The 25,411-nt window shown below is 43.5% G+C and overlaps 1 protein-coding gene and 1 non-coding gene across 2 annotated transcripts in view; both read right to left on the reverse strand.

Moving 5' to 3' along the window:
* osbpl6 (oxysterol binding protein-like 6) overlaps positions 1 to 25,411 on the reverse strand; it is a 229,441-nt gene that overhangs the window by 8,078 nt on the left and 195,952 nt on the right. Inside the window, exons 20-22 of the mRNA XM_028806230.2 lie at positions 17,656 to 17,800; positions 16,611 to 16,737; positions 7,152 to 7,274 (exon numbers count right to left, since the gene is read on the reverse strand). Of these exons, the coding sequence (XP_028662063.2) occupies positions 7,152 to 7,274; positions 16,611 to 16,737; positions 17,656 to 17,800 (395 nt within the window). The remainder of the gene's footprint in view (positions 1 to 7,151; positions 7,275 to 16,610; positions 16,738 to 17,655; positions 17,801 to 25,411) is intronic.
* LOC114656810 (U1 spliceosomal RNA) lies at positions 8,235 to 8,398 on the reverse strand. Its single transcript, XR_003717103.1, has one exon. It is a non-coding gene; the product is annotated as a U1 spliceosomal RNA (small nuclear RNA).

The raw sequence follows: 25,411 nt of genomic DNA on the forward strand, positions 1-25,411 counted from the left end.
AGATACACAAAAACAGTGCAAACGTCGCTTCGGAATAGTTCGGGTATTACCGTGTGGTCACGTAGGCACAATACATAGAAAAAACAAAAAGGCCGTGTGCCCCATGGTTACTCTCTCAGGTGGGCGTTAACATATCGTAATCTCTTGGACCGATAGCGCAAGTTTTCCGCATTTGACTTATACCACCAACTTTCTAAAATACCAGAAATTAAACGGTAAAATCAAGTCCCGACTTATCCACGAGTATGTAAGGTCCATCCATCCATCCATCCATCCATTGTCTCCCGCTTATCCGAGGTCAGGTCGCGGGGGCAGCAGCTTGAGCAGAGATGCCCAGACTTCCCTCTCCCCGGCCACTTCTTCTAGCTCTTCCGGGAGAATCCCAAGGCGTTCCCAGGCCAGTCGAGAGACATAGTCCCTCCAGCGTGTCCTGGGTCTTCCCCGGGGCCTCCTCCCGGTTGGATGTGCCTGGAACACCTCACCAGGGAGGCGTCCAGGAGGCATCCTGATCAGATGCCCGAGCCACCTCATCTGACTCCTCTCGATGCGGAGGAGCAGCGGCTCTACTCTGAGCCCCTCCCGGATGACTGAGCTTCTCACCCTATCTTTAAGGGAAAGCCCAGACACCCTGCGGAGGAAACTCATTTCAGCCGCTTGTATTCGCGATCTCGTTCTTTCAGTCACTACCCATAGCTCATGACCATAGGTGAGGGTAGGAACATAGATCGACTGGTAAATTGAGAGCTTCGCCTTGCGGCTCAGCTCCTTTTTCACCACGACAGACCGATGCAATGCCCGCATTACTGCGGATGTCGCACCGATCCGCCTGACGATCTCACGCTCCATTCTTCCCTCACTCGTGAACAAGACCCCGAGATACTTGAACTCCTCCACTTGGGGCAGGATCTCGCTACCAACCCTGAGAGGGCACTCCACCCTTTTCCGGTTGAGGACCATGGTCTCGGATTTGGAGGTGCTGATTCTCATCCCAGCCGCTTCACACTCGGCTGCGAACCGATCCAAAGAGAGCTGAAGATCACGGCCTGATGAAGCAAACAGGACAACATCATCTGCAAAAAGCAGTGACCCAATCCTGAGCCCACCAAACCGGACCCCCTCAACACCCTGGCTGCGCCTAGAAATTCTGTCCATAAAAGTTATGAACAGAATCGGTGACAAAGGGCAGCCCTGGCGGAGTCCAACTCTCACTGGAAACGGGTTCGACTTACTGCCGGCAATGCGGACCAAGCTCTGGCACCGATCGTACAGGGACCGAACAGCCCTTATCAGGGGGGCCGGTACCCCATACTCTCGGAGTACCCCCCACAGGATTCCCTGAGGGACACGGTCGAATGCCTTTTCTAAGTCCACAAAACACATGTAGACTGGTTGGGGAGTATGTAAGGTAATCGAAAAAATGATCGCTAGACTAATCATTTAAAAAAAAAAAAACAATCAGTGCAGCCACCCCCCCTAATATTAATGAGGCAGCGGCATCACTACGGCCTTCCACCCCAAACGTTAACAGGTGAAGATGCTAGAAAGTGGCCTGAAGATTCACGAAGGGCCTTGTATTTGTTACGTTTTGTGCTTTTAGGCGACACAGTAAATATACAAAGAGAGGAGTCCGAGTCGGATGTGGGGGGCCGTAGATTTCTGTATCAGCTCTGCTTATGAACGTTTTGAAACCCCTTCAGTTTTTTTTTTTTGGCCAGCACCTCACCGGTACGTTTGACCCATCTGGATGTCTTTTTACGCAAGACATCAGTCGAGCCTTTTGAGCTTTTTATATTTTTTATGTGGTGAAGTTAAGGCAGAGAAGGTTGGAGATTGTTTTGTATTTTTCTCTTTATCACTGCACATGTGTACGTTTATTTTGTCATTGGGGAGTTCTGGATGCGCTTTTTGAACGTATTCACTTTCCATTTACTAAATCTTTGTTTCGGTCCATTGAGTAATAGGAGGGTGAGACTCAATGGCTCCTTCATGTTATATGTTTCACCATTTTTGGCTCATTTTTCTGAGGGGTAATTTCTTTCAGACAAGAAAAAAATGTAATTATGTGTAACAGAAACACACAAAGACTGAAACTTCAACATACTGTAAATAAATAGAGTAGAACAGGTCTGTCGAGTGTCCACTGCTGTACTGATTCAGATTTAATACGCGTCCTTTGTGTCACATATTTTAAGACCATCACCAACGTCACAATCAGGACAACAGCCTGTTTCTTTGTGTGCTTTTTCTTATTTCTTTTTTCCCTGTTTCTTCCACGAGAGATTAGAACGATTGACGCCCCCCTTGTGTTATTATAGGCAGCCATAGTGCAAGGCTTAGTGATTTTCACATTTCCACTGACACAGACATTGACAGTTGCTGCATTACGAACGAACGAACGGTGCTTGGGGGGCTGACATCTTTCTAGTATGTATGTCTCAGAATTTGGATATAAATGCTGTGTTCGTGAGCTCTTGGACTTTTCAGAACGCTGACTTGTGATGTTTCACCATCCATATTCAGGTGGGTTGTTACCAAAAAAAATAAACTTTAAATAAAAAATAAATAAAAATAAATACAACTTAAAATAAAAAATAAAGATGAATAGCATTTTTTTTTATGGAAGGCAGGGAGAGACCTTCAATAATCTGCTCCGTCCAATAACTCAGAATGTCCCTCACCTTACATCTCCAAATTGTAACCTCAGATCTTCAAATGAGGGTCTGCTTAGAATTCCAAGAGCTAAACTTAAAAGAAGTGGTGAGGCGGGCGGGCGACCTTCTGCTGTTAGGCACCTCAAATCTGGAATAGCTGACTGATAGAAATTCACCAGGCTAATACAGTGGAACACATTAAAACACTGCTGAAAACTCATTACTGTAACATGGCTTTCTCGTAGCTTCATTTTAGTGTAACCCTGATATTCTGTATATGCATTGAATTATCATTTTCTAAATGGCTCCGTAATCCATACTAAACCCTACTTTTCTTGTTCTGGTTTTCTGTGGTGCTGATCTGCGCCACCACCACCTGATCAGGGCACCGTGATGTCACGACATTGATGGATTGAAAGCCAGAAGTCCACATGACAGTCATCATCAAGTTCTTCCATGAGGACTGATTGTGAGGTCATTGATGTCAGGTAGAATGCCTAGAGGGGGCTGGGTGGTCTCACAGCCTCGGACCCCCTGCAGATTTTATTTTTTTTTTGTTTGTTTTTGCTGTCCTCCCTGGCCATTGGACTTTACTTTTTTATTCTATGTTTATTAGTATTGCCTAATTTTATTTTTTAGATATTTTCTTTTTTTTCCTCTCTTCATCATGTAAAGCACTTTGAGCGACATCATTTGTATGAAAGTGTTTTGGACAGACCAGGTTATATATTTAAATTATTTGAAACAATTGACTAAGGTGAAAGGTCAGCATTACGCTGCAACTCGGACAATTTGAGCAGCTTTGTTTTGTCCAAATTGTTCAACTAGCATTCACATGGAATTTCTGACTCAGCAACTCAGATTTACCATCCATCCAAGAGCTTGAGATCACGGCAAATGCTGACCTTTCAACTTAGTCAATTGTATAAAATAACAAATACAACCTGGTCAGCTAGAAAGCTCATTTGTGTGGTCGAATTGTTTTTCGTGTGAAGTTATAAACACATTTAATGTGTTTTAGTTTGCTTTGTATTTACATAGAAATGTACAGTTTGTCTATATTATCCTGCCTACTATGCTAAAATAAATATCTATCTATTATATAGTGCCTTTCACATCTATCTCTCTCTCTCTATCATATACCGCCTTTCACGTCTATTTAATTGCTTTTTTTGCAAACCAAGTTGAAGAACCACTCACCCACTCCAATGACAGCAAAATTACACACTGCAGTGTAGTTGGGAGTGATGTCCGCCAAACCCTATTTTCCTTTATCCTCTTTGGCGAGTGTGACTTGGGTTCATAAATAAGGATTAATAAAATAACAGCGAGAGGTCGAGCTTTTAGTTACAGGGCCCCTAAACTGTGGAATGGTCTGCCTGCTACTATAAGAGATGCCCCCTCGGTCTCAGCTTTTAAATTCCGGCTGAAGACTCACTACTTCAGTTTAGCACACCCTGACTAGAGCTGCTGATTAACTGTACAGACTGCATCTCTGTTGTTAGCACTAAAACATAAGTAACATGACAGTTAGAATTTGTTACTAACCCTCACCTATTCCGTTTCTCTTCTCGGTACTCAAATGTGGCACTTGGTGCCCACGGCCCACCTGCCAAGTTGTTTTGCCTGCCTAAGGTAAAGTCATCCCTGATGGAGGATCGCAGGAATCCTGGGAAGGAGGGGTCCTTTCATCGGATTGGCTGGCCCAGCGCTGACTCAGCTGTGGAATGGCCAATAGGGGGAGGCAGCTTGATGGATGAGGTCTCCAGGACTCTGAACAAATCCAAATCTTATTATGTGATATCGTCTACTGTTAAATTCTGCTACGTACTTCTAAAATTTTTATTTTTAAACAGTATTGAGGATTTGTTCTGTTCTGTGTATTGTATTGACCCCCTTCTTTTTGACACCCACTGCACGCCCAGCCTACCTGAAAAGGGGTCTCTCTCTTTAAACTGCCTTTCCTGAGGTTTCCTCCACTTTTTTCCCTTCAACGTTTTTTTTTGGGAGTTTTTCCTCGTCTTCTTAGAGAGTCAAGGCTGGGGGGCTGGCAAGAGACAGGACCTGTTAAAGCCCATTGCAGCACTTCTTGTGCAATTTTGGGCTATACAAAAATTAAGTGTATTGTATTGTATTGTATTGTATAATTCTATGTTAAAATGGTTAACCCCAAGTCAGTGTTAGTGTAAAATTTGAATAAATCTCGGGCCAGTATTCTGCAGCTATTTGGTGAATCAAATAGCATTATGCTGCACAAACGCGTATTTCTAGATGTTTTGCTGCTCTATGGTACCTCATCAATATTCATGAGGGGGTGGAGCCTTCAACCCAAACTCACAGTGGCATGTAAACAGGAGGCTGTAATGCCAGCTTTAAAACAAATGGAAAGTGAAGCATTAGTTGAGTCAGGCGTCAGTGACAACGTGAACCGGTGATCAGACGTTGACACAAACGGAAACTGACGCCTACGGCACTGGACGACTGAACTGCCGTGATATGCCTTTGTGAATTCAGTCGTGTGAAGCTTTATTGTGGCAAAAGGGCAAAATGAAAACGTTATCCCCCTAAACCCTGTTCACAATGTGGTGGCAAGTGTCAATGTTCTAATGAGGGGAATTGTGGTAGTCTTTTGATGTGGCACAAGGGGGCAAGTCAGTCGTGTGGATCAGGCTCTGACATTCCACCCCCTTATGTGCAAGAAACAGAAAAAAAAAAATAGAATATCAAAAGTGTGCAAAGAAACGAGTGTCTGCTGTTCCAGTTGTAGCATCGGGTTGTGTGTTGGTGACCACCGCAAAACACGTCACGTGACAGACGCGTACTAAACCTGCATCAGTACAGCAGTTGGTCCATCAGCAGACCCTGGTTGGTACTTTGGTATTTGTGTTTCTGTTACACACAAGGGGGCTCCGCCCCCTGCTCGCTTCGCTCGCCTACCCCCGGTGTTGGGTAACCCGAAATACATTGATGAATGTATGAGATATGTTTGTAACTCCGTTAGTCGAGCTGTTTGATTTTGGAGCCGAGACAGTTCTGCTTCCGCGGTTTCAGACGCGCGTTGTAGGCGCTGACGTCTATTGTTTTTGTCCATGCGAGCTCGTGTTTGTAGCTCCGTTAGTGGAGCTGTATAGTTTTGGAGCCGTGATCGTGACTCCATTAGTTCTCCGTTGTTTACCGTCAGTTATATGAATAATTGCACTTACTGTTAATACGGAGCAGTTTCTGTGGTTGTACTGTTAATAATGCATCACTGTAATGTGATTCACTTATGCTGTATAGTTTGGACGTGTGAGGATGACGCACGTTAAAAACGGAGCGTTCGTTTGTTCTTATTACGCGTTGTAGGCGCCTTCGGCTTTCGTACTAACTCGCGCCTTCCGTACTATTATGCTGTGTATGGTGGACCTTTTGTGGACTCCGTACTTTTTCCCGTTTCACTCTGGGGCGGGGGGCTGAATCCACTTTTTTGTGTGGCTATGTTGTTACCTATGGGCGCGTTGCTTCATTTCTTATTCACGTTAGTTGAGCTCCTTTGTTTTTGAGCCGTGACGCGTTGTAGGCGCTTATTTACGTTAGTTGAGCTAATATTATACCTCCGGTGCCGTGTGTGTGTTTCATGTGGTAGTCGTTATAGGCGCATGCGCCCTCCGTACTATCTTGGGGTTGACTATGCTGTGTTTTGTGGACGTCGTACTCTCTCTGGTTTGATTGTGGGGCGTGACGCCGAAGCCTGTTATGTTTGATTTGTCTGTGAGTACTCATATTATTGTATTACTGTAATGTGATTCACATATGCTGTGGAGTCCGTATCTCTGGGGCTTCTGTACCATCTCGGGGGTCTGCCTGCGGTGTGTTAGACGCGCGTTGTAGGCGCTCGCACCTTCTGTACTATGTCGGGTTTGACTATGCTGTGTAGTGTGGATGGTTAGGGTTCCGTATTGTCTGTGCTTGTTGCTTTATTTCGTATTTCCATTAGTGCGCAGGCGCCGACAGCTCAACTATGTCTCCTGGGTCCATGGGCATGCCATGTACCTGCGTCCATATCCGGTTTATTCTCGGTTAGTAATATGGATGGTAATATTTTTTCCTTATTGGTAGAAATTCAGCATTTTAGGTTTGTTTTTTCTGGGGGTACACATAACGTGAAGGAGGCTACAGCAGAGGTCCATGTGCAGATAAGGCTGTATAGGTGGAGCGCTAAGAAGCAGCTAAATTAGTCATTTTCCACAATACAGATGTGCAAGTAAGGTTTTGAGTGTCGTCAGTACATGTGACATTAATGACCCCATGACCCTGTAATGCTACCAAAAAAAATATATGCTAGGTGCCCCCTACTGGTGTTACATTGGCATTACATACTGCAGTTACTTAATTCAAAAGCATATTGCAAATGTTGAAGGCTTAGCTGGGATGAGAGACCAAAGACTGAAGCCTCGCTGATGTCCATGCACTGCACTACGTGCTTAATGTGTGCTGCTTGTGATTCCCAATGCCACTTACTTGAAAAAGCGGGGTTCATACTTGATGTTGTTCTCATCGTTGTACCTTCTGCGTACTCGCTGCAGCTCCTCGATCCTTTGCTTTTCTAAGGCTGCTGCTTCAACGTTCCCTTCCTCCAGATACCTGCGTGGAAGCAAGCGAGAGCGAGTCAGCGTAGGCATCCGACTGCGGCAACCGTTCACCTGGAACACTGCTGTCGCTCAGACGTTGCAGTTTACAGTTGATGAAGAAGTCCTTTGATTTTGTGCAATGAGGAAGATGCTGTGTAAAATACCAATGGATTTAGTCAGTCAGTCAGTCAGTCAATCAGTCCTTTTCTAATTTGCTTGGTCCTGATCATGTGAACACACAGAGGCCAATTTAGGATCACCAATTCACCTAACCTGCATCTCTTTGGCGTATCGGAGGAAACGCAGCAGTCAAGGGGAGAACCCAGGAGGCAAACCTCGGTCTCATTACTGCAAGATTTACCGAAATATTATTAACCAGTAACGGTACACTGCACAATAATAACGTGCACAGTAACACTTGACTTGACCATTCCTATTTTTCATCCTCTTTCTCTGTACGTTTACCATTCGTTTGCTCAGAGGTTGATGTGCTTGCTGCTTCCTGAGCAGCTGTTCTTCTCTCCACCCTAGCGGCCCGCTTCTTCCCTTCTTTCGTCGCCATCTTTTCAAGTTAAAACTGATCAAGTCAGTGTTTGTGTGGCAATCACTTAGTACGTTTTCCTTAATTTTTCACTAAAGCTGGAAAGAATGATTTAAGCTATGAAGTGGTAGGGGAAGTGACGGCAAAGAGTGGTAGGGATGACAACGACGCCCATACGCATGCGCCGCCCTGCTGGCCAACACCGAGAGTTGATTCTACAATAAAATAAAATAATAAGAGGAATAACCTTGGAGGTCAAGCATCACCCCGAAAGCGGATAGTAGACGTCACGTAGTATATGTGTACCAAATTTCAGGTCAACAGTTCAAATGGTTTGCGAGCTGCAGGTGATTTTAAAATCCTGAACAGGATGTAGAAGATTAGATAGATAGATACTTTATTAATCCCAAGGGGAAATTCACAAAAAATTATCAGGGGAGAGCGCGAACGCAGTCCTCCACTACCACAAATTATGCAGTCGAGTTTCCCGCATTTGGGGAAATCGCAGGGGTCAGCACACCCAGAGGGCAATGGATGAGCCTCGCCCTGGGAGAACCACCTTAGTGATCATGGTATCTCCCCTGCCAGGTAAGTTTAAGATTAGCAGCGTTGTGGAGAAGCTGGACCCAAATCAGTTTGGAAATGGATGGGTGGATTATTAATTTAGTGTTCTTTTCTTCCATAAAATATACTATGTTACATTCATTAACTTACTTAACATGTTTGATCCACATATAAAATATTTCACCTTTACAGTTCATAAAATACTGCGTTGTGATTCAATGAGGTAAATGAAGCGTAACTCCACGAAAATAGCACCAAGTCGTGTTTGAAGGTCTCTAAAGTCCTACTGTCTACCACACTAGAGATGAACGCCACTCAGCTCATCTCTTGCTTACACTTCTGGGAAGCACTGCTGGAGCTTCACCACCTGCTTCAGAGACGGCTTCATCCCCAGAGCCGCAAGACCACCGAACTCCCACTGACCTGATGCTATCTGCCCTGCACTGTGTGCTGTACCCACTGGCTAGTTTATCAGAAATCATACTGTACATTACATTACGTTCACACTTATTTTCTGCTGCTTTTATTTACTGTATTTATTTAAACAGGGTGGCGCAGGGAAATGGGAAATTTTGGATCTAGGTGTTGGCGACCCTGGAGAGAAGGCAGTTGTTTGAGACCAACGTGACCTCGTTTAGAACGTCTTGCCATTAGTTATAATGGAGCAGTGGAGTGGCGTGCAACGAGCGTTCACTGTGAAAGCCTTTTATAAGAATGGTGACAGTGTCACTGCTCCGCAAAGGGAATTTCAGCATCATTACCTGTTAGGGCAGTGGTTCTCAAACTGTGGGGCGGGCCCCCCTAGGGGGGTGCAAAGTAACAAAAAGGGGGGTGTGAAGATGTGAAAAAAAGAAAACAAGAATCGAAAATATGAAAATTTGTTTTGGTTTCAATAGATGTATTTAACTTAAACTACATTCTGATACTAGAAAAATAAATATACAGGTGCTGGTCATAAAATTAGAATATCATGACAAAGTTGATTTATTTCAGTAATTCCATTCAAAAAGTGAAACTTGTATATTAGATTCATTCATTCCACACAGACTGATGTATTTCAAATGTTTATTTCTTTTAATGTTGATGATTAGAACTGACAACTAATGAAAGTCCCAAATTCAGTATCTCGGAAAATTAGAATATCAATTAAGACCAATGCAAAAAAGGATTTTTAGAAATGTTGGCCAACTGAAAGGTCTGAACATGAAAAGTATGAGCATGTACAGCACTCAATATTTAGTTGGGGCTCCTTTGGCCTGGATTACTGCAGCAATGCGGCGTGGCATGGAGTCGATCAGTCTGTGGCACTGCTCAGGTGTTATGAGAGCCCATGTTGCTCTGATAGTGGCCTTCAGCTCTTCTGAATTGTTGGGTCTGGCGTATTGCATCTTCCTCTTCACAATACCCCATAGATTTTCTATGGGGTTAAGGTCAGGTGAGTTTGCTGGCCACTCAAGAACAGGGATACCATGGTCCTTAAACCAGGTACTGGTAGCTTTGGCACTATGTGCAGGTGCCAGGTCCTGTTGGAAAATGAAATCTGCATCTCCATAAAGTTCGTCAGCAGCAGGAAGCATGAAGTGCTCTAAAACTTCCTGGTAGACGGCTGCGTTGACCTTGGACCTCAGAAAACACAATGGACCAACACCAGCAGATGACATGGCACCCCAAACCATCACTGACTGTGGAAACTTTACACTGGACCTCACGCAACGTGGATTCTGTGCCTCTCCTCTCTTCCTCCAGACTCTGGGACCTTGATTTCCAAAGGAAATGCAAAATTTACTTTCATCAGAGAACATAACTTTGGCCCACTCAGCAGCAGTCCAAAGGCGAGACGCTTCTGACGCGGTCTCTTGTTCAAGAGTGGCTTGACACAAGGGATGCGACAGCTGAAACCCATGTCTTGCATACGTCTGTGCGTGGTGGTTCTTGAAGCACTGATTCCAGCTGCAGTCCACTCTTTGTGAATCTCCACCACATTTTTGAATGGGTTTTGTTTCACAATCCTCTCCAGGGTGCGGTTATCCCTATTGCTTGTACACTTTTTTCTACCACATCTTGTCCTTCCCTTCGCCTCTCTGTTAATGTGCTTGGACACAGAGCTCTGTGAACAGCCAGCCTCTTTAGCAATGACCTTTTGTGTCTTGCCCTCTTTCTTGTGCAAGATGTCAATGGTCGTCTTTTAGACAACTGTCAAGTCAGCAGTCTTCCCCCTGATTGTGTAGCCTACAGAACTCGACTGAGAGACCATTTAAAGGCTTTTGAGTTAATTAGCTGATTAGAGTGTGGCACCAGGTGTCTTCTATATTGAACCTTTTCACAATATTCTAATTTCCCGAGATACTGAATTTGGGACTTTCATTAGTTGTCAGTTATAATCATCAACATTAAAAGAAATAAACATTTGATTAAACATCAGTCTGTGTGTAATGAATGAATCTAATATACAAGTTTCACTTTTTGAATGGAATTACTGGAATAAATCAACTTTGTCATGATATTCTAATTTTATGACCAGCACCTGTAGAGTTAGATAAATGTTGATAAAAGTTAAGTACAGTGATACCTTGAGATACGAGTGCCCCAATGTACGAGTTTTTTGAGATACGAGCCGTCACGAGGTCGATTTTTTGTCTTGTGTTACGAGCCAAAATTCGAAATACGAGCCATCAAAGAGCTTGTTGCCGCACATTCCGAGGAACTGATGACAGAGGAGTTGACAGAACTACAGACGCGGCAACATATGGAGGTTCTGCAGGAGATCGGTATCGTGGTATAAGGAAGTATAAGGAAGTGTTTGCAATGTGGGAAAAAGTTTCGAACTTTAAAGAAAAGAAACACCATGAAAAAATTACAACTGATCATACAGTGGCGCCATTTAATGACACTTGTCTAACGCCTGACTTTACTGAAATAAAACTGGTTACAGCGCGCTATTTAATGACACTTGTCTAACTCATTTCAGAAACATTCTAAAGGGGAGGACTAAACAAAGCTCCTTGGACAGGTTTCTATTGAAATGCCATGGGAATGAAAGTGATGAAAGCGTGGCAAAAAAGAAAAAAACTAGTGAAGAAGAAAATTAAGTTAAGCAAAAGTGAAGTGAAAGAAAAAAAACATTACAATACGCTAATCGGCTTTGCCAACGTCTGTTTATTTCTTTAGATTCTCTTTTATGTTTTAGGTTTTATTTTGTTTGTGTACAATATTTGTTCATTATAAATACATTTTTCTTATGTTGAAAACATTTAACAAAAAATTGGGGTGGTTTTTTGGGGGCTGGCACAAATTAATCTCATTTCAATTAATTTCAATGGGGAAAATTAATTTGAGATACAAGCATTTTGACTTAAGAGCTCGGTCACGGAACAAATTAAACTCGTATCTCAAGGTATCACTGTAGGAATAATAAAATATGCATCTATGATGTATCATTAATTAAAAAAGAACAAACTGGTATTAGTGGGCTCCTTTCTAAAAAACATTAGGGGGGCGCGATTAAAACTGTTATGAAAACTCGGGTCGTAAATACTTAAAGCATTTGGACATCATGATCGTGTCTGCTCATGCGATTACAACATGGGTGCGTAGTTTTGAATAAATGGTTTCAGCCTTGAAAAAAAAAGAAGTCCCCAGCTGGAGCCACTTGTTCTACTGGCCGACAGTCGATGGCAGCTATTCGACGATTGTTTGGAAGGCGCGTCATTTCACACAACGGTGACATTCCATGGCCCCCAAGATCCCCAGATGTCACTGTGATTTATTTATTTTCCCGTGGGGACATCTTTAAAGCCAACGGTGCCGCACATCCAGCAGTCATATGCGGAACTTAAAAGGAAGATTGAAGAGGAAATCGCTGGCATTCCTCTTGTCATGTTACGTCAAGCAATGCAGGCTGTCAGAATGAGTACGGAGTAATGGACAACACCTTCATGATGTTTCCTTCATAAAATGAATATTGAATGAGTATTGATTACCATCATTAATTGCATATCCTGCACATTACAATAACATCATTAAATATGTTTTGTAATTTAATTTTTTTTTGCATTGAACATCAATTGAAGACTTCCCGTTTCCCTGCGCCACCCTGTACATCACCAAAACCGTGGCACAAGAATCTGCCTGTGCTCATTCAGTAGATGTGACAATAAAGATCTCTAATCCAGTGATTCTTAACCCTTGTTGAGTGATGGACCCCTTTAAGAATCTGATGAAAGCTATGGACGCCCCTCCCCAGAAATATTCACATAAATACAACTTTGCATGCAGTGAATATAATGGACTTTATGTATTGAGATTTGGTTGTCTCATACATATATATGACATACACAAAGTATTATTAAACTTTAAAGCAAACACTAACTGAATGGCTAATTTGGAGGCATAATTAGCCATTGTCCCAGCCCTGATCTCAAAACAAGAGTGCAATTAGATATACATGTAAGATGGAGAGATAGATATGAAAGGCACTACATGATAGATAGATAGATAGATAGATAGATAGATAGATAGATAGGTTTGAAACGCACTATATAATAATAGATAGACAGACATGAAAGGCACTATATGATAGATAGATAGATAGATAGATAGATAGATAGGTTTGAAAGGCACTATATGATAGATAGATAGATAGGTTTGAAAGGCACTATATAATAATAGATAGATAGACAGACATGAAAGGCACTATATGATAGATAGATAGATAGATAGATAGATAGATAGGTTTGAAAGGCACTATATAATAGATAGATAGGTTTGAAAGGCACTATATAATAATAGATAGATAGACAGACATGAAAGGCACTATATGATAGATAGATAGGTTTGAAAGGCACTATATAATAGATAGATAGATAAACAGATAGATAGATAGGTTTGAAAGGCACTATATAATAGATAGATAGGTTTAGAAAGGCACTATATAATAATAGATAGATAGACAGACATGAAAGGCACTATATGATTGATAGATAGATAGATAGGTTTGAAAGGCACTATATAATAGATAGATAGGTTTGAAAGGCACTATACAATAATAGATAGATACACAGACATGAAAGGCACTATATGATAGATAGATAGATAGATAGGTTTGAAAGGCACCATATAATAGATAGATAGATAGGTTTGAAAGGCACTATATAATAATAGCTAGATAGACAGACATGAAAGGCACTATATGATAGATAGATAGATAGGTTTGAAAGGCACTATATAATAATAGATAGATAGACAGACATGAAAGGCACTATATGATAGATAGATAGATTGATAGATAGGTTTGAAAGGCACTATATAATAGATAGATAGATAGATAGGTTTGAAAGGCACTATATAATAATAGATAGATAGACATGAAAGGCACTATATGATAGATAGATAGATAGATAGATAGATAGATGTAAAATGCACCATATAATAGATAGATAGGTTTGAAAGGCACTATATAATAATAGATAGATAGACAGACATGAAAGGCACTATATGATAGATAGATAGATAGATAGATATTAATCTCTACATATAAAAGGCAAAGCCCTCACTGACTCATCACTAATTCTCCCACTTTTTCTATATTGGTGGGAAGCTGAAATTTCGTGTGCTCATTCCTTGCAGTGTACTTACAAAAGTTAGGTATGTTTCATGTCCTATTGCAACACTCAAGGGGGGGAAAACACGGCTGTACCCCCTAAACTGTATATACTGTATAGATAGGGGAAACCCCTCCTCACTATTTCTTTGACTTCCAATATAGATAGGAAGCCCAAATTTCCCATGCTCATCCTTTACACTGTACTTACAAACGTTAAGTATGTTTCATTTCGGGCCGTGCCCCATAACGAACTTTCAAAAATAATGTCTTCTTTTTGCTGGTTCTCATCATTATGCCGTAAGGAACTTTCGTAACTGACCTCTCCTTTTGGCTGTTTCATTCCTTATTTCCATTAACGGAGGATTTATTTCATGGCAGAGACGCACAAGGGCCGTCCCCGGTCCCCCTTCCTTTTTCCGCGCACCTACCACGTGGTTGGCGCCCTGCCTATATACATTAATGACATCCCACGCTCGTGTGCCTCCTCACTCGCTTCCTTACTTTCCTCAGCTGTTCGTCGTGCTCACTGCTCCCTTCTTCTTTACTCCACCGCTTTCTTTCAGGCTACCTGTAAACCTCACCCATACTGATTCCAATTCAGACCCCTCCAATTTCCAGTAAGGGTCTGCTTCGCCATGACAATAAATAAGTCACAGCGCCAGACTCTAAAAAAGGTTGCCGTTGACTTGACACAGGATTGCTTCTCACATGGCCGACTGTACGTTGCAAGCTGAAGAGTAAGCTCAGCAGACAGCTTGGTCATTTTACAGCCCGAGGGCAGAACTGCAAACGTCGTTTACAAAGAGATCTTTACATCCTAAAAATGTGCATTTCTCATACACAACGTTTACAATCTTAAATTTAACCTGTTTACAATCATCAAATTCACTCTCAATACTAAAATGAGCCTACGACAGTTACATTGACAATCATGTTACGTTATTTTTAAAATGTTTCCTTTTCTTTTTCATAAGTTCTTTAACACACTACTTCTCTGCTGGGAAGCGCGGGTATTTTGCTAGTTTTAGTATAGTTGGCAGGATAGATAAGATATCAAAGGCACTGTACGATAGATAGATTTGACTTATTGCTACTTTGTGCTTATCTTTCTGTTTCCCTCTTTTCTTGTTTGAGGCACCGTGGTGCAGCTGTTGGCTCAGGTCACATTTTTGGCCATAATTATCAATGCAGCATAGTGGGCACTTAAACGACCACAGCACTCTTATCCATCCATCCATCCAGTTTCCAACCCGTTGAATCCGAACACAGGGTCACGGGGGTCTGCTGGAGCCAATCCCAGCCAACACAGGGCACAAGGCAGGGAACCAATCCCGGGCAGGGTGCCAACCCACCGCAGGACACACACAAACACACCAAGCACACACTAGGGCCAATTTAGAATCGCCAATCCACCTGACCTGCATGTCTTTGGACTGTGGGAGGAAACCGGAGCGCCCGCAGACACGGGGAGAACATGCAAACTCCGCGCAGGGAGGGCAACAAATATCAAATTTTAAATTTTTTTTCTCTTACTTGACAGGTAACGTGACTAGTAAATAGCTAAAACATCAAAAGCAATGTCACCGCCCCATTGTTCTGTGACACCATGTAGTTACTTACAGGACAGTGCAGTAGCCCGGGGGAAACCCACGCAGACACGGGGAGAACATGCAAACTCCATGCAGGGAGGACCCGGGAAGCGAACCCAGGTCCCCAGGTCTCCCAACTGCGAGGCAGCAGCACTACCCACTGTGCCACCGTGCCGCCCAGCACTCTTATATCCCACTTAAAGTAGTTTGGTTCCTCCTTCCTCATTGACTTTTGATGCACTTTTTGCAGAGTTTAGGCGAAGTTTGCAAACATTTCTGTAATTTCACAACTCCTGTCGAAGTGAACTCTGAAGGGTTTGATCATCACTTATTATTATGTGTAAGACTGATCAGCAGGGGCCACGTATGATTGTTTCAGGGTGACCAACATGGGGGGGGCGGGGGCATTTAAGATGCATTCTCGTAAGCACAGATGACTGTGATGTATAAAGGGTAAATTGAGTACAAATGTGCACACACCAACTTTAATAAGATTTCTTTTTTCTGACATATCCATAGTTTCATTCTTGAATCCAGGTAACATTTTATAAATGAGACCCCCAGTCCCCCACCCACACTTACACACAGCGGGTTATTACAGCCCAGCACCACTGGGCCCAAGATAGGAAACAAAGCTGGAGAGCATACCAGTCGATCACACACCCACAGTCACTCTCACCAGTCTGCTCTACAGGAGCCATTTAGTTAACTGGCGTGACTCTGGGATGTGGCAGGACATGAGGAGGTCATGTATAAAATACTCAGGGGGACAGTGAACTGGGTTTGGGATTCAATCTCAGCCCCTTGTGGCTGTGTGACACTAAACATGGTGCCAGCATGCCACCTGAGAACTCCAAAGAACTTTAGAGGGTGTCATTTTTGGCACCACTTAGCTATTCACTCATCAGACGTGTGACACTCGCACTAAGTGTTCCCTTCTTGTCTACAAAGCTTCTTACGTTCTAACTGAGGGGCTCGGCAGCGTGATCTGATCCCTTGAGCAGTTTCTTGCCTACTGGATTGAGAGGGTAGTACAAAGTGCAGGAGGCTTACCTTTGGTCTGGCCTAAATCGGGCATCAGTGGGGGGCAGCAGGTCCTTCATTTCAGGGCAAAGCTCGTTGAGTTCAATGGCAAACCTTGTGAAGCCATAGTAGCGTTCATAGTCTGTGGGCATGGAGCCTGCAAAACAAGAAAGAAATGTTTTTCTGCTGCATCCAGCCTTCTGAGCATCCCTTAGGTAACTGGTGAGCTGTCCTACAAAATCAGGAGAGAAGACCCTGGCAGTTGTGACTTTGAAGCCATAGCATACAGTTGATAGCATTCTGATGGGTACAGTTTTGTGGTTGCATCCATAGACTAAGAATTGTTCTACAAGCAGATGGATTGACCCTACGCCAATGCCAAATATGCTTTTGGTCAACGAGAATGAAATTTGCAGAACATCTATGAGAGGACACTCGTTCTGATGGGCTTTCCAAACAGGATCTGCTTTAGTGCCCAGCATCAAACGTCTTAAGCATGGGATCACCTTGGGTCTTGGATGTTTGGTGATTTGGGGTTTTTGCTGGTCTCACTGACCCGCACTAAACATTTTCAGTGATCTCTGTATCAGTCTGATGAAGACTTCCATCCATCCATCCATCCATTTTCCAACCCGCTGAATCCGAACACAGGGTCACGGGGGTCCGCTGGAGCCAATCCCAGCCAACACAGGGCACAAGACAGGAACCAATCCCAGGCAGGGTGCCAACACACCACAGGACACACACAAACACACCCACACACCAAGCACACACTAGGGCCAATTTAGAATCGCCGATCCACCTAACCTGCATGTCTTTGGACTGTGGGAGGAAACCCATGCAGACACGGGGAGAACATGCAAACTCCATGCAGGGAGGACCTGGGAAGTGAATGATAAAGAGTTGGCGTCCCAAAACCCAAAAACTGTTTTCCACTCAGCTGATAAACAGCCCTGCCATCTTTCACTTAATGTCCTTGAGACTCTGTGAGCCTAAAAACATGCCATTGGCCCCAGCAGTGACAAACCCCAACATGGCAGCTCAAATACGCTGGCCGAGGCTCTCCGGAACTCACCTGGCCGCCAGACACACTTTGCTGAGGGTGGGATACCACAGTAGAGGCCTTCATGCCACTTCCCAAACAGCCGATGGACAACTTTCCCTTCCTGGTCCATCACAAATCCATGGACTTCATTAACATTTGAGCTCCAGTAGTTCCCCTGAGAAGAGATATGAATGACCGGTCAGAGGGAAAAGAAAAAACGTAGTAATAAGATGACAAGATGGCTCCATGATGTTAATAATGAAAAACAAAAATTCGGATGTGAGCGTCAGAAGGCTTTGCACCCTCGGAACCAAGTTACCCGAACTCTTCTCTAACATTTCAGTAATTATTTACTGCTCTGACGCTGATCTTTCTGATCATAAAATAGGTCATTGTGATAGCAATTGATGAGAAGAGTTCTTAATTAATTGCAGAATTTCAGTATTTGAGGCCCTCTTTCTCTTGCACGATTTCGCTCAAAAACCAATCAGCACGTCGTCATCTCATAACAGGTTTCAGTTTCGAGTTTCGTATTTTTCCGTCCAGCCGTTTTAGCTCTCGAACGTCCTCAAGAAACTACGACACACGTACAGACGCACACCCATCATCGAGATATTGATGTTTTCGGTATCGGGGGGGACCCTAAAAATGTCGCGATCCATCGAAAACTGGATATCGAAATTTTTGACGACTCCAAAGCTTTCGCTCCTCCCTCAAAGACGACAGGTAATGGTGGTGGAGGGCGCAAAGCATAAAATACAAAATGTGGGGCAGGCAAAGAAGGACGAGCAGTATGGCGGAGGAGAGATTACAGCAGGGGTGTCGAACTCCGGGTCTGGTGGGCCGCAGTGGCTGCAGGTTTTCATTATAATCAGTGATCAGTTTTCATTGCTAATTAACTCCTTTTCCCTTCATTTTATTAGCCCTATTTTTTAAGGATTCAGTCCTCTGAATTGATTTGTTTCTTCATTACAGTAATCCCTCGCTACTTCGCGGTTCACTTTTCGCGGATTCACGACTTTGCGGATTTTATATGTAAGCATATCTAAATACATAACGCAGATTTTTCGCTGCTTCGCGGGTTTCTGCGGACAACGGGTCTTTTTACTTGCTTCCTCAGTTGGTTTGCCCAGTTGATTTCATACAAGAGATGCTATTGGCGGATGGCTGAGAAGCTACCCAATCAGAGCACGCAGTTAAGTTCCTGTGTGCTGCTGATTGGCTCAGCGACGGAGTGTTGCATTAACCAGGAAGTCTCATCTCACTCATTCATCATTAACATGCTACTGCTTCAGGGGCCGTGTCCAAGCACCAACAGAAGATGCAAATGATTGCAGAAAAGGTAAAAGTTTTGGATATGTTGAAGGAAGGGAACAGCTACACCGCTGCAGGGCACCATCACAGCATCAATGAGTCCACGATTCTTTTTATTTAAAAAGGAGGAAAAGCATATAAGATCTACGGCCGCAGTGTCCTTTAACCAGGGTGCAAAACGAGTTTCAAGTGGACGTGATAAGGCAGTAGTCTGGATGGAATCTGCTTTAGGAATCTTTGCAACAAGGTCGACGACGTCATGACCGCCTACAAGCTGCTACGTGTACTTCGCTATACAGTAAGTGTAAACTTATCTACCGATTTCATATTGCTTAGCAGTTGTCCTTGTTATTAATAGAGTAAATGGTGGGTTGTAAACAATACAGGGAGGGTTTAAAAACGTCCAAATACACGTTAAATAATTAAATAAATATGGTGTCCCTACTTCGCGGAAATTCAGTTATCGCGGTCGGCCTTGGAACCTATCTCCCGCGATAAGTGAGGGATTACTGTAACTCTTTCAGGGCTGATGTCAACTCTTGTCAAAAGGAGGAGTTGACGATGGTAATCGACTGTAAGCTTTGACAAAACCAATCGTTATGTTTTAGTTGGACGCTTGTTGCTAGAAGGAAAATTAGATTCATTTATTTGACCGAGATTTCCTGCCCTCATGTGAGTAGCAAGGCGCAAACAACGGCAAAAATAGCACTGACATTTAGCAAGAGATCAAAGTGAATGTGTAAAGCAAAACACTATGTGGAAGACGTTTTGCCTGTTATCTCTGAACTGGACACGTCGCACTCAGATTTTGATACAAGTGATTGGAAACGAATGTCAGGTTCCAGCTTCAGCTGATTGGTCCCCAGCTAATCGTTGTACTGACAGTGTTCGCCACGGAGGACTGCCACTTAACAATGATAAGAGGTAGAAACCAGATTGCAGTGCACTGCGACTTTGACTCAGCCATGCAAAGACAGCCTGGCAGCAAGCCTGACACATATTCCTGGCAAACTGGGAGCCACAGCATGCAGCAACAGATGTTTTATGTTGATTTCTGTGTGAAACCATTGCTTTTCAGAAACTGTTTTTTGGAGAAAATTTTCAGCCCTCAATGAGTTAAATGGCAGCCAAACCGAAATGAGTTGAGAAATGAGCCGACAGATGACCAGCTAAACTGGAATATCAAACTCCAACCAGTTTCACTCCAACCAGTTTCTTAATGAGAAGCCAATTCTTGCTGTTAGTTATTGAATATTAGGACTTATCGCTGCTCTCATTCTGCCCCAGCAGACTGTTGATTTTCTGTTTTTACTAAGACCACCGTCAAGATGTTTTGGTGACCTGAGCAGACCAGCATGACCGAGACCTTTTCTTTATTTTCAGGTTAGCTGGTCTTGCTTTGTTTCTCATTATTGTTTGGCTGCTCATCCATATTACTAACAGAGAATGGTAAACCGGATATGGACGCAGGGACCTGCCCGTGGACGCAGGAGACATAGTGTGCAGGCGCCACACAAAAGCCCCCCCCCCCGCCCCAGAGCGAAACTGGAGAGACTACGAACCGTCTGACATGCCGCAAGCAGGATAAAGCGAGGTCAGAAATAAAAGACAGAGTAGGAAAGAAAGTAAAATGTCATAAAGAGGTTAAAGAACGGGGCCAAACACATGGAGAGCAGGTTACAGATGATGAAAACTGGAATGCAACAGCTTCAAAAAAACCTAGGCACGAAACACATGCACACCGAGATACAGAATATAAAGACAGAAACAACGACAGTTAAACGTCCACACCACACAGCGGAGGCAGACCCAGAAGGTGCAGGCGCCTACATCGCGCATCGGAAGGCGCGGGAAAGTGCAAAAGGCAAAGGCGCCTACACAGCATGGTAAAACCCGACATAATACGGAATGCGCAGGTGTCGCCGCCATATTGTGAGTGGCACTACTGCGGAGTGAAGGCGCAGGCGTCACCGCCATATTGTGCGTGGCACTACTGCGGAGTGAAGTTTGGAATAATGTGCTGCTTGGGATCGTACAAAACGCCGAACGCGACCCACCGTCTGAAACTATGTAGGCAAAGCAGGCACGGGTTCAAACCGAACGAGCTCGACTGACGGATATACGCCTACAACGCGCGTCTCAAACCGCAGAAGCAGGGCAAGCACGGATTCAAAACAACGCAAGCTCCTACAACGCGCGTCTGAAACTACGGCTGCCCAGCGGGCATGGGTTCAAAACGCCGTGGGTAGGCGAGCGAAGTGAGCAGGGGGCAAAGCCCCCTTGTTAAGGAAGAAGAAACAACTAAAGGGTCTGAGTCACGTCCATTAAAACGAAGGCAAAATGAGTGAATCAGCAGCAAAATGGCTCACTAATTAAGAAGATGGTTAGAATGAAAACCTGCAGCCACTGCGGCCCACCGAGACCGGAGTTGGACACCCCAGCATTCAAATCACTAGGATGAGCACAGGCCATTCAGCCCAACAATTTTCACCAGGATTGTCCAAAATAACATCGCCCCTGAAGTCCTGACGTCTACCACACTACTTGGTCATTTATTTCATGCGTCTGCAGTGTCAATAAAAACTTGGGTAAAATCTGCCCAACTGTGTCTCCATGTTCATATTGGAAAAAGGTAAACTTAAGTATCTGCCTGGATCCCCTGTACTAACTCCCTTTATAACACACCCCATAATAATATGTAAGTGAGTTAAGGGCCGGGAGTTACGCGACTGCTACTACACAATCAGGGTGCTGACCAGACCTGCACATGTACTTTATGTAAATCTGGGGGATTCCAGCAGGTGGCAGTGCAAGACATCAGCACGGTTTGAGAAAACAACGTCCGGTTTCGCTGTAAATTGAGGGAAGGAAAATATTAAAGATAAGAATTCTTTGCATTCTGATGCTTTTGTGAAGGTGCAAAGAAAAGACGGTAACCGCGACACAGAAGATGGGATGTGAGACCTTTAAATGTATCGCGTCATTACTATGGTGACATATGTATTGCCTATGTGAGAAGTGGATGAAGAAAAGCATTCACATGTCAGCGTTTAAGTTTGATGATTTGCTTCACCACATCGAACCGTTCATCAAACATTGAAGTACACACACTGATCGTCTTGGAGCTGCAGGCCGGCTTGCCATCACACTACACCACCCAAGTTTACAGCAACTCTTGTATTCGTCGTGTTTAATTTCTGATGATGTGCTCAGAGGACGCATCAAAAGAATGCTGGGAACGTGTGGCAGCCATGACGCAGGCGCATATTCGGTCCGAGCGTCACGTATATCCCAGCCTTACCGCTTCAAATAGGCCAAATAAGAATCCTTCAGTTTCTAAAGCACAAATGAACTCATTATGGGTACTTATAGATACACGACCATGACACCGGGCCGGACTGGCCATTTGGGCATTGCCCGGTGGGCCGCGGAGTCTGGTCTGGTCATGGGCTGGCCGTTTCATGAAATGAAGTTTATGTATTGGTTACTGTTTGACATTAAAATAAATTTCTGCACTACTAAATATTATCTGTCGGGTACTGCGAGTTCTGTAGTCCTGTATAATATACCGCAGGCATGTCAAACACGCGGCCCGCAACAGAAATCTGTGCGGCCCGCATGACAGATCCTAGTTAGTACTGAACTTGTACAAAATGATTGATTCAATCACAAACGATAGTATTCTGCATCTTCGGCGTTACTTACTGACTTTTCTTACTTATGCCTTCTGACAAAAGCGCGTTTTCCCACGGCATTACGGTACCGGAAACGTCATCTGCTAGTATAGCCACGAGCCTTGACAAGTTAATGAGCCGCAGCGTCACAAATGAAGTGCTAGGCTGCAGCAGGGGTGGCCTTAGGCATGTGCAAACTATGCACCTGCATAGTGCCGCCAAATCCCAGGGGCCGCCACGCCAATATATATTGAATATAAAACAGAAAGAGAAAATAACGACACAGCTGACGGCAATGTGGCTGAAAAACATTGTGTTTCTTGTTAATTAGTACGCTGTATTTACAAATGTCGCTAGAGTCGGAGCAGTAAGCTATATGTAGTATTATAATGTTTTGCCGTAATGAGAATATCATTGCCCGCCACTTGGTTTTCAAGTTACGGACACGCGTATATAGAAGCGTGTCATGAGCACGAGGCGGCTATGCAGTGTCCGCAATGCTTTCATAAGATACCGTATTGACATTGCCAGGCAAAGGGGCCACCGATTCTTTCTCTGCCACGGCCGCCACGAGCCTAGAGCTGCCCCTGCTAAGGCTACACTACTGACTGGGCTGCTGAGACTGGCCACTGTCCCCTTGCTTTTGTGCGCGATGCGCTGGAAAAATAGACAAAATGATGTCTCTGGAAATAATTAATGTTGATGGAGTACAAATGCCTCACCGCGTAGTAAATATCAGGGGAGATGGTGCTTGCTTATTCTCATCTATAGCTTATTTAGTGCATGACACTCCGTCTTTAGCGGTACAGATTCGGGCTGACATTGTATGACATGTTTTAAGTAATTGGTCAAGGTTTCAGCCATTTACAATGATGCCGTCAGGAATCTCTTATAGAAATGAGCTTCAGTATCTCACTGAAATGTCAACGTCTCAAACTTATGGTACCATTTCTGAGCTAATGGCAGCGGGAGAGTTGTTCCCCTATGAGTTTCAAGTATATTATTATGGAGTCCTACACTCCAAGTTTGGACAGGCACTGGAGGGGATGAAATAAACGTAGGTTTTCGGGAGATGTTATGAAGGGGCACTTTGACGTTCTCATTCCCTACACTTACATGTACACATGGAGCGCACACAAATTGAGGATAAAAGGAGGGTGAGCCTAGTAATATAATAAGGACCTAGCTAAGAGGTTAAGACTCTAATTCTACACTGTTGTATGGAGACTGCATGGAAATAAATTGCTTTTCTTTAAACTTTAAACTTTAAGTGTTATATTTTTTAAAGTTTTCAGTATTGGAAAGAAAGCTACAGTAACTTTGTATAATAGTATTTGTTACAGTACGGCCCGCTGACGCACGTATGGCAGTCGAAGCGGCCCACCAATGGTAGTGAGTTTGACATGCCTGATATACCGTATTACGTCATCAAGTTGTTTTACTTGTCAGTACACAACTTTGCAGCGAAAAATTTGGTCCAAACTGCCTTTTGCCGATTTCTGTTTCGATACCCGCTACATTCAGGTTAGCATATACATTATTGCAATTTATTTTATCTCATATCTAGTATTTAAATTCTTTGGTGCTAATAGTTAGTTTAGACTATGTATTATGCATTTTATTGTTCTCTGGTCATCGGTGTGAGCGATAATTAGTGGTGTTCAGCTGTGATTATTAGTATTATGAAATAAAGTTATAAAGCACGGGATAGGAAATATTCATATTAGGATGGAACATTTATAGTTTATCGTCAAGTTAATGGAACATTTCAATCATGCGAGGTTTTCATTCTAACCTCGGTTATAATTTATTCCGTTGTAAATGAGCAGTTTGATTAACGAGTTATGGAAGAGCTACATAGACATTTGCTCAGATTTGATGATGGCGTCACTGCTGAACAACTACGAACAGAACTGCAAAGCTTTGGACAGCGGTGGTCAACACTTAAACAATCAGTAGTAGACACTTATACTGTGGCAGATGACAATGATGGTGACCGTGAACAAGATGGGACAACTGTGTCAACTGGCAAGTCTCGTAAAGACTGTCCTCTCTGCTGCTACAAGGTGCTACTCCGGTTGACCCTCTGATGCTCACAAGAGCACTGGGCTCGCCTACAAGCTCCTGCTAACGCTGCCTGTGTCACAAGTGCAGTGTGAAAGATCATCCTCTGCGTCGAAGAGAATCAAAAGCCGCCTGAGAAGCACAATGACGCAAGAACATCTTGAGGTGTTCATGTTGATGTCGGTGGAGAAAAATATCTGAGCCAGATTTGACACTAACAGTATTGTTGATGACGTGGCTGCTAAAAGCAGCGAACTGCGTAATCTACTAGGGTACTGGCACTTGGACATGACAATGACATTTGACATGTACTCTAATAATGTGTAAGCCGTGCTACTAAATTTTTATTTTTCATTAAATTTTATTTCTAAGCATGTCGTCAAATTTTAAGTTGTGTCTAAACAGCAGTGTAGAGATTAAGTCTGGCAACAGTTTAGAAAGAGTTCATATCATAGGCTCATAGCAAGTAGCAAGTTGCAAACTCCTCACAAATTTTAAGCAAATTATAATGAATAATGGGCCAAGTGGGTCAGCCTCATCACCTCACTCGCTGAAGGATGTCCGGGCCGGTTCTGCGGACAATGGGTCTTTTTACTTCTGGTACATGCTTCCTCAGTTGGTTTGCCCAGTTGATTTCATACAAGGGACGCTATTGGCAGATGGCTGAGAAGCTACCCAATCAGAGCACGCAGTTAAAGTTCCTGTGTGCTGATTGGCTCAGCGACGGAGTGCTG

The sequence above is a fragment of the Erpetoichthys calabaricus genome, chromosome 8 (genome assembly GCF_900747795.2).
Source record: "Erpetoichthys calabaricus chromosome 8, fErpCal1.3, whole genome shotgun sequence".
NCBI lineage: Eukaryota > Metazoa > Chordata > Cladistia > Polypteriformes > Polypteridae > Erpetoichthys > Erpetoichthys calabaricus.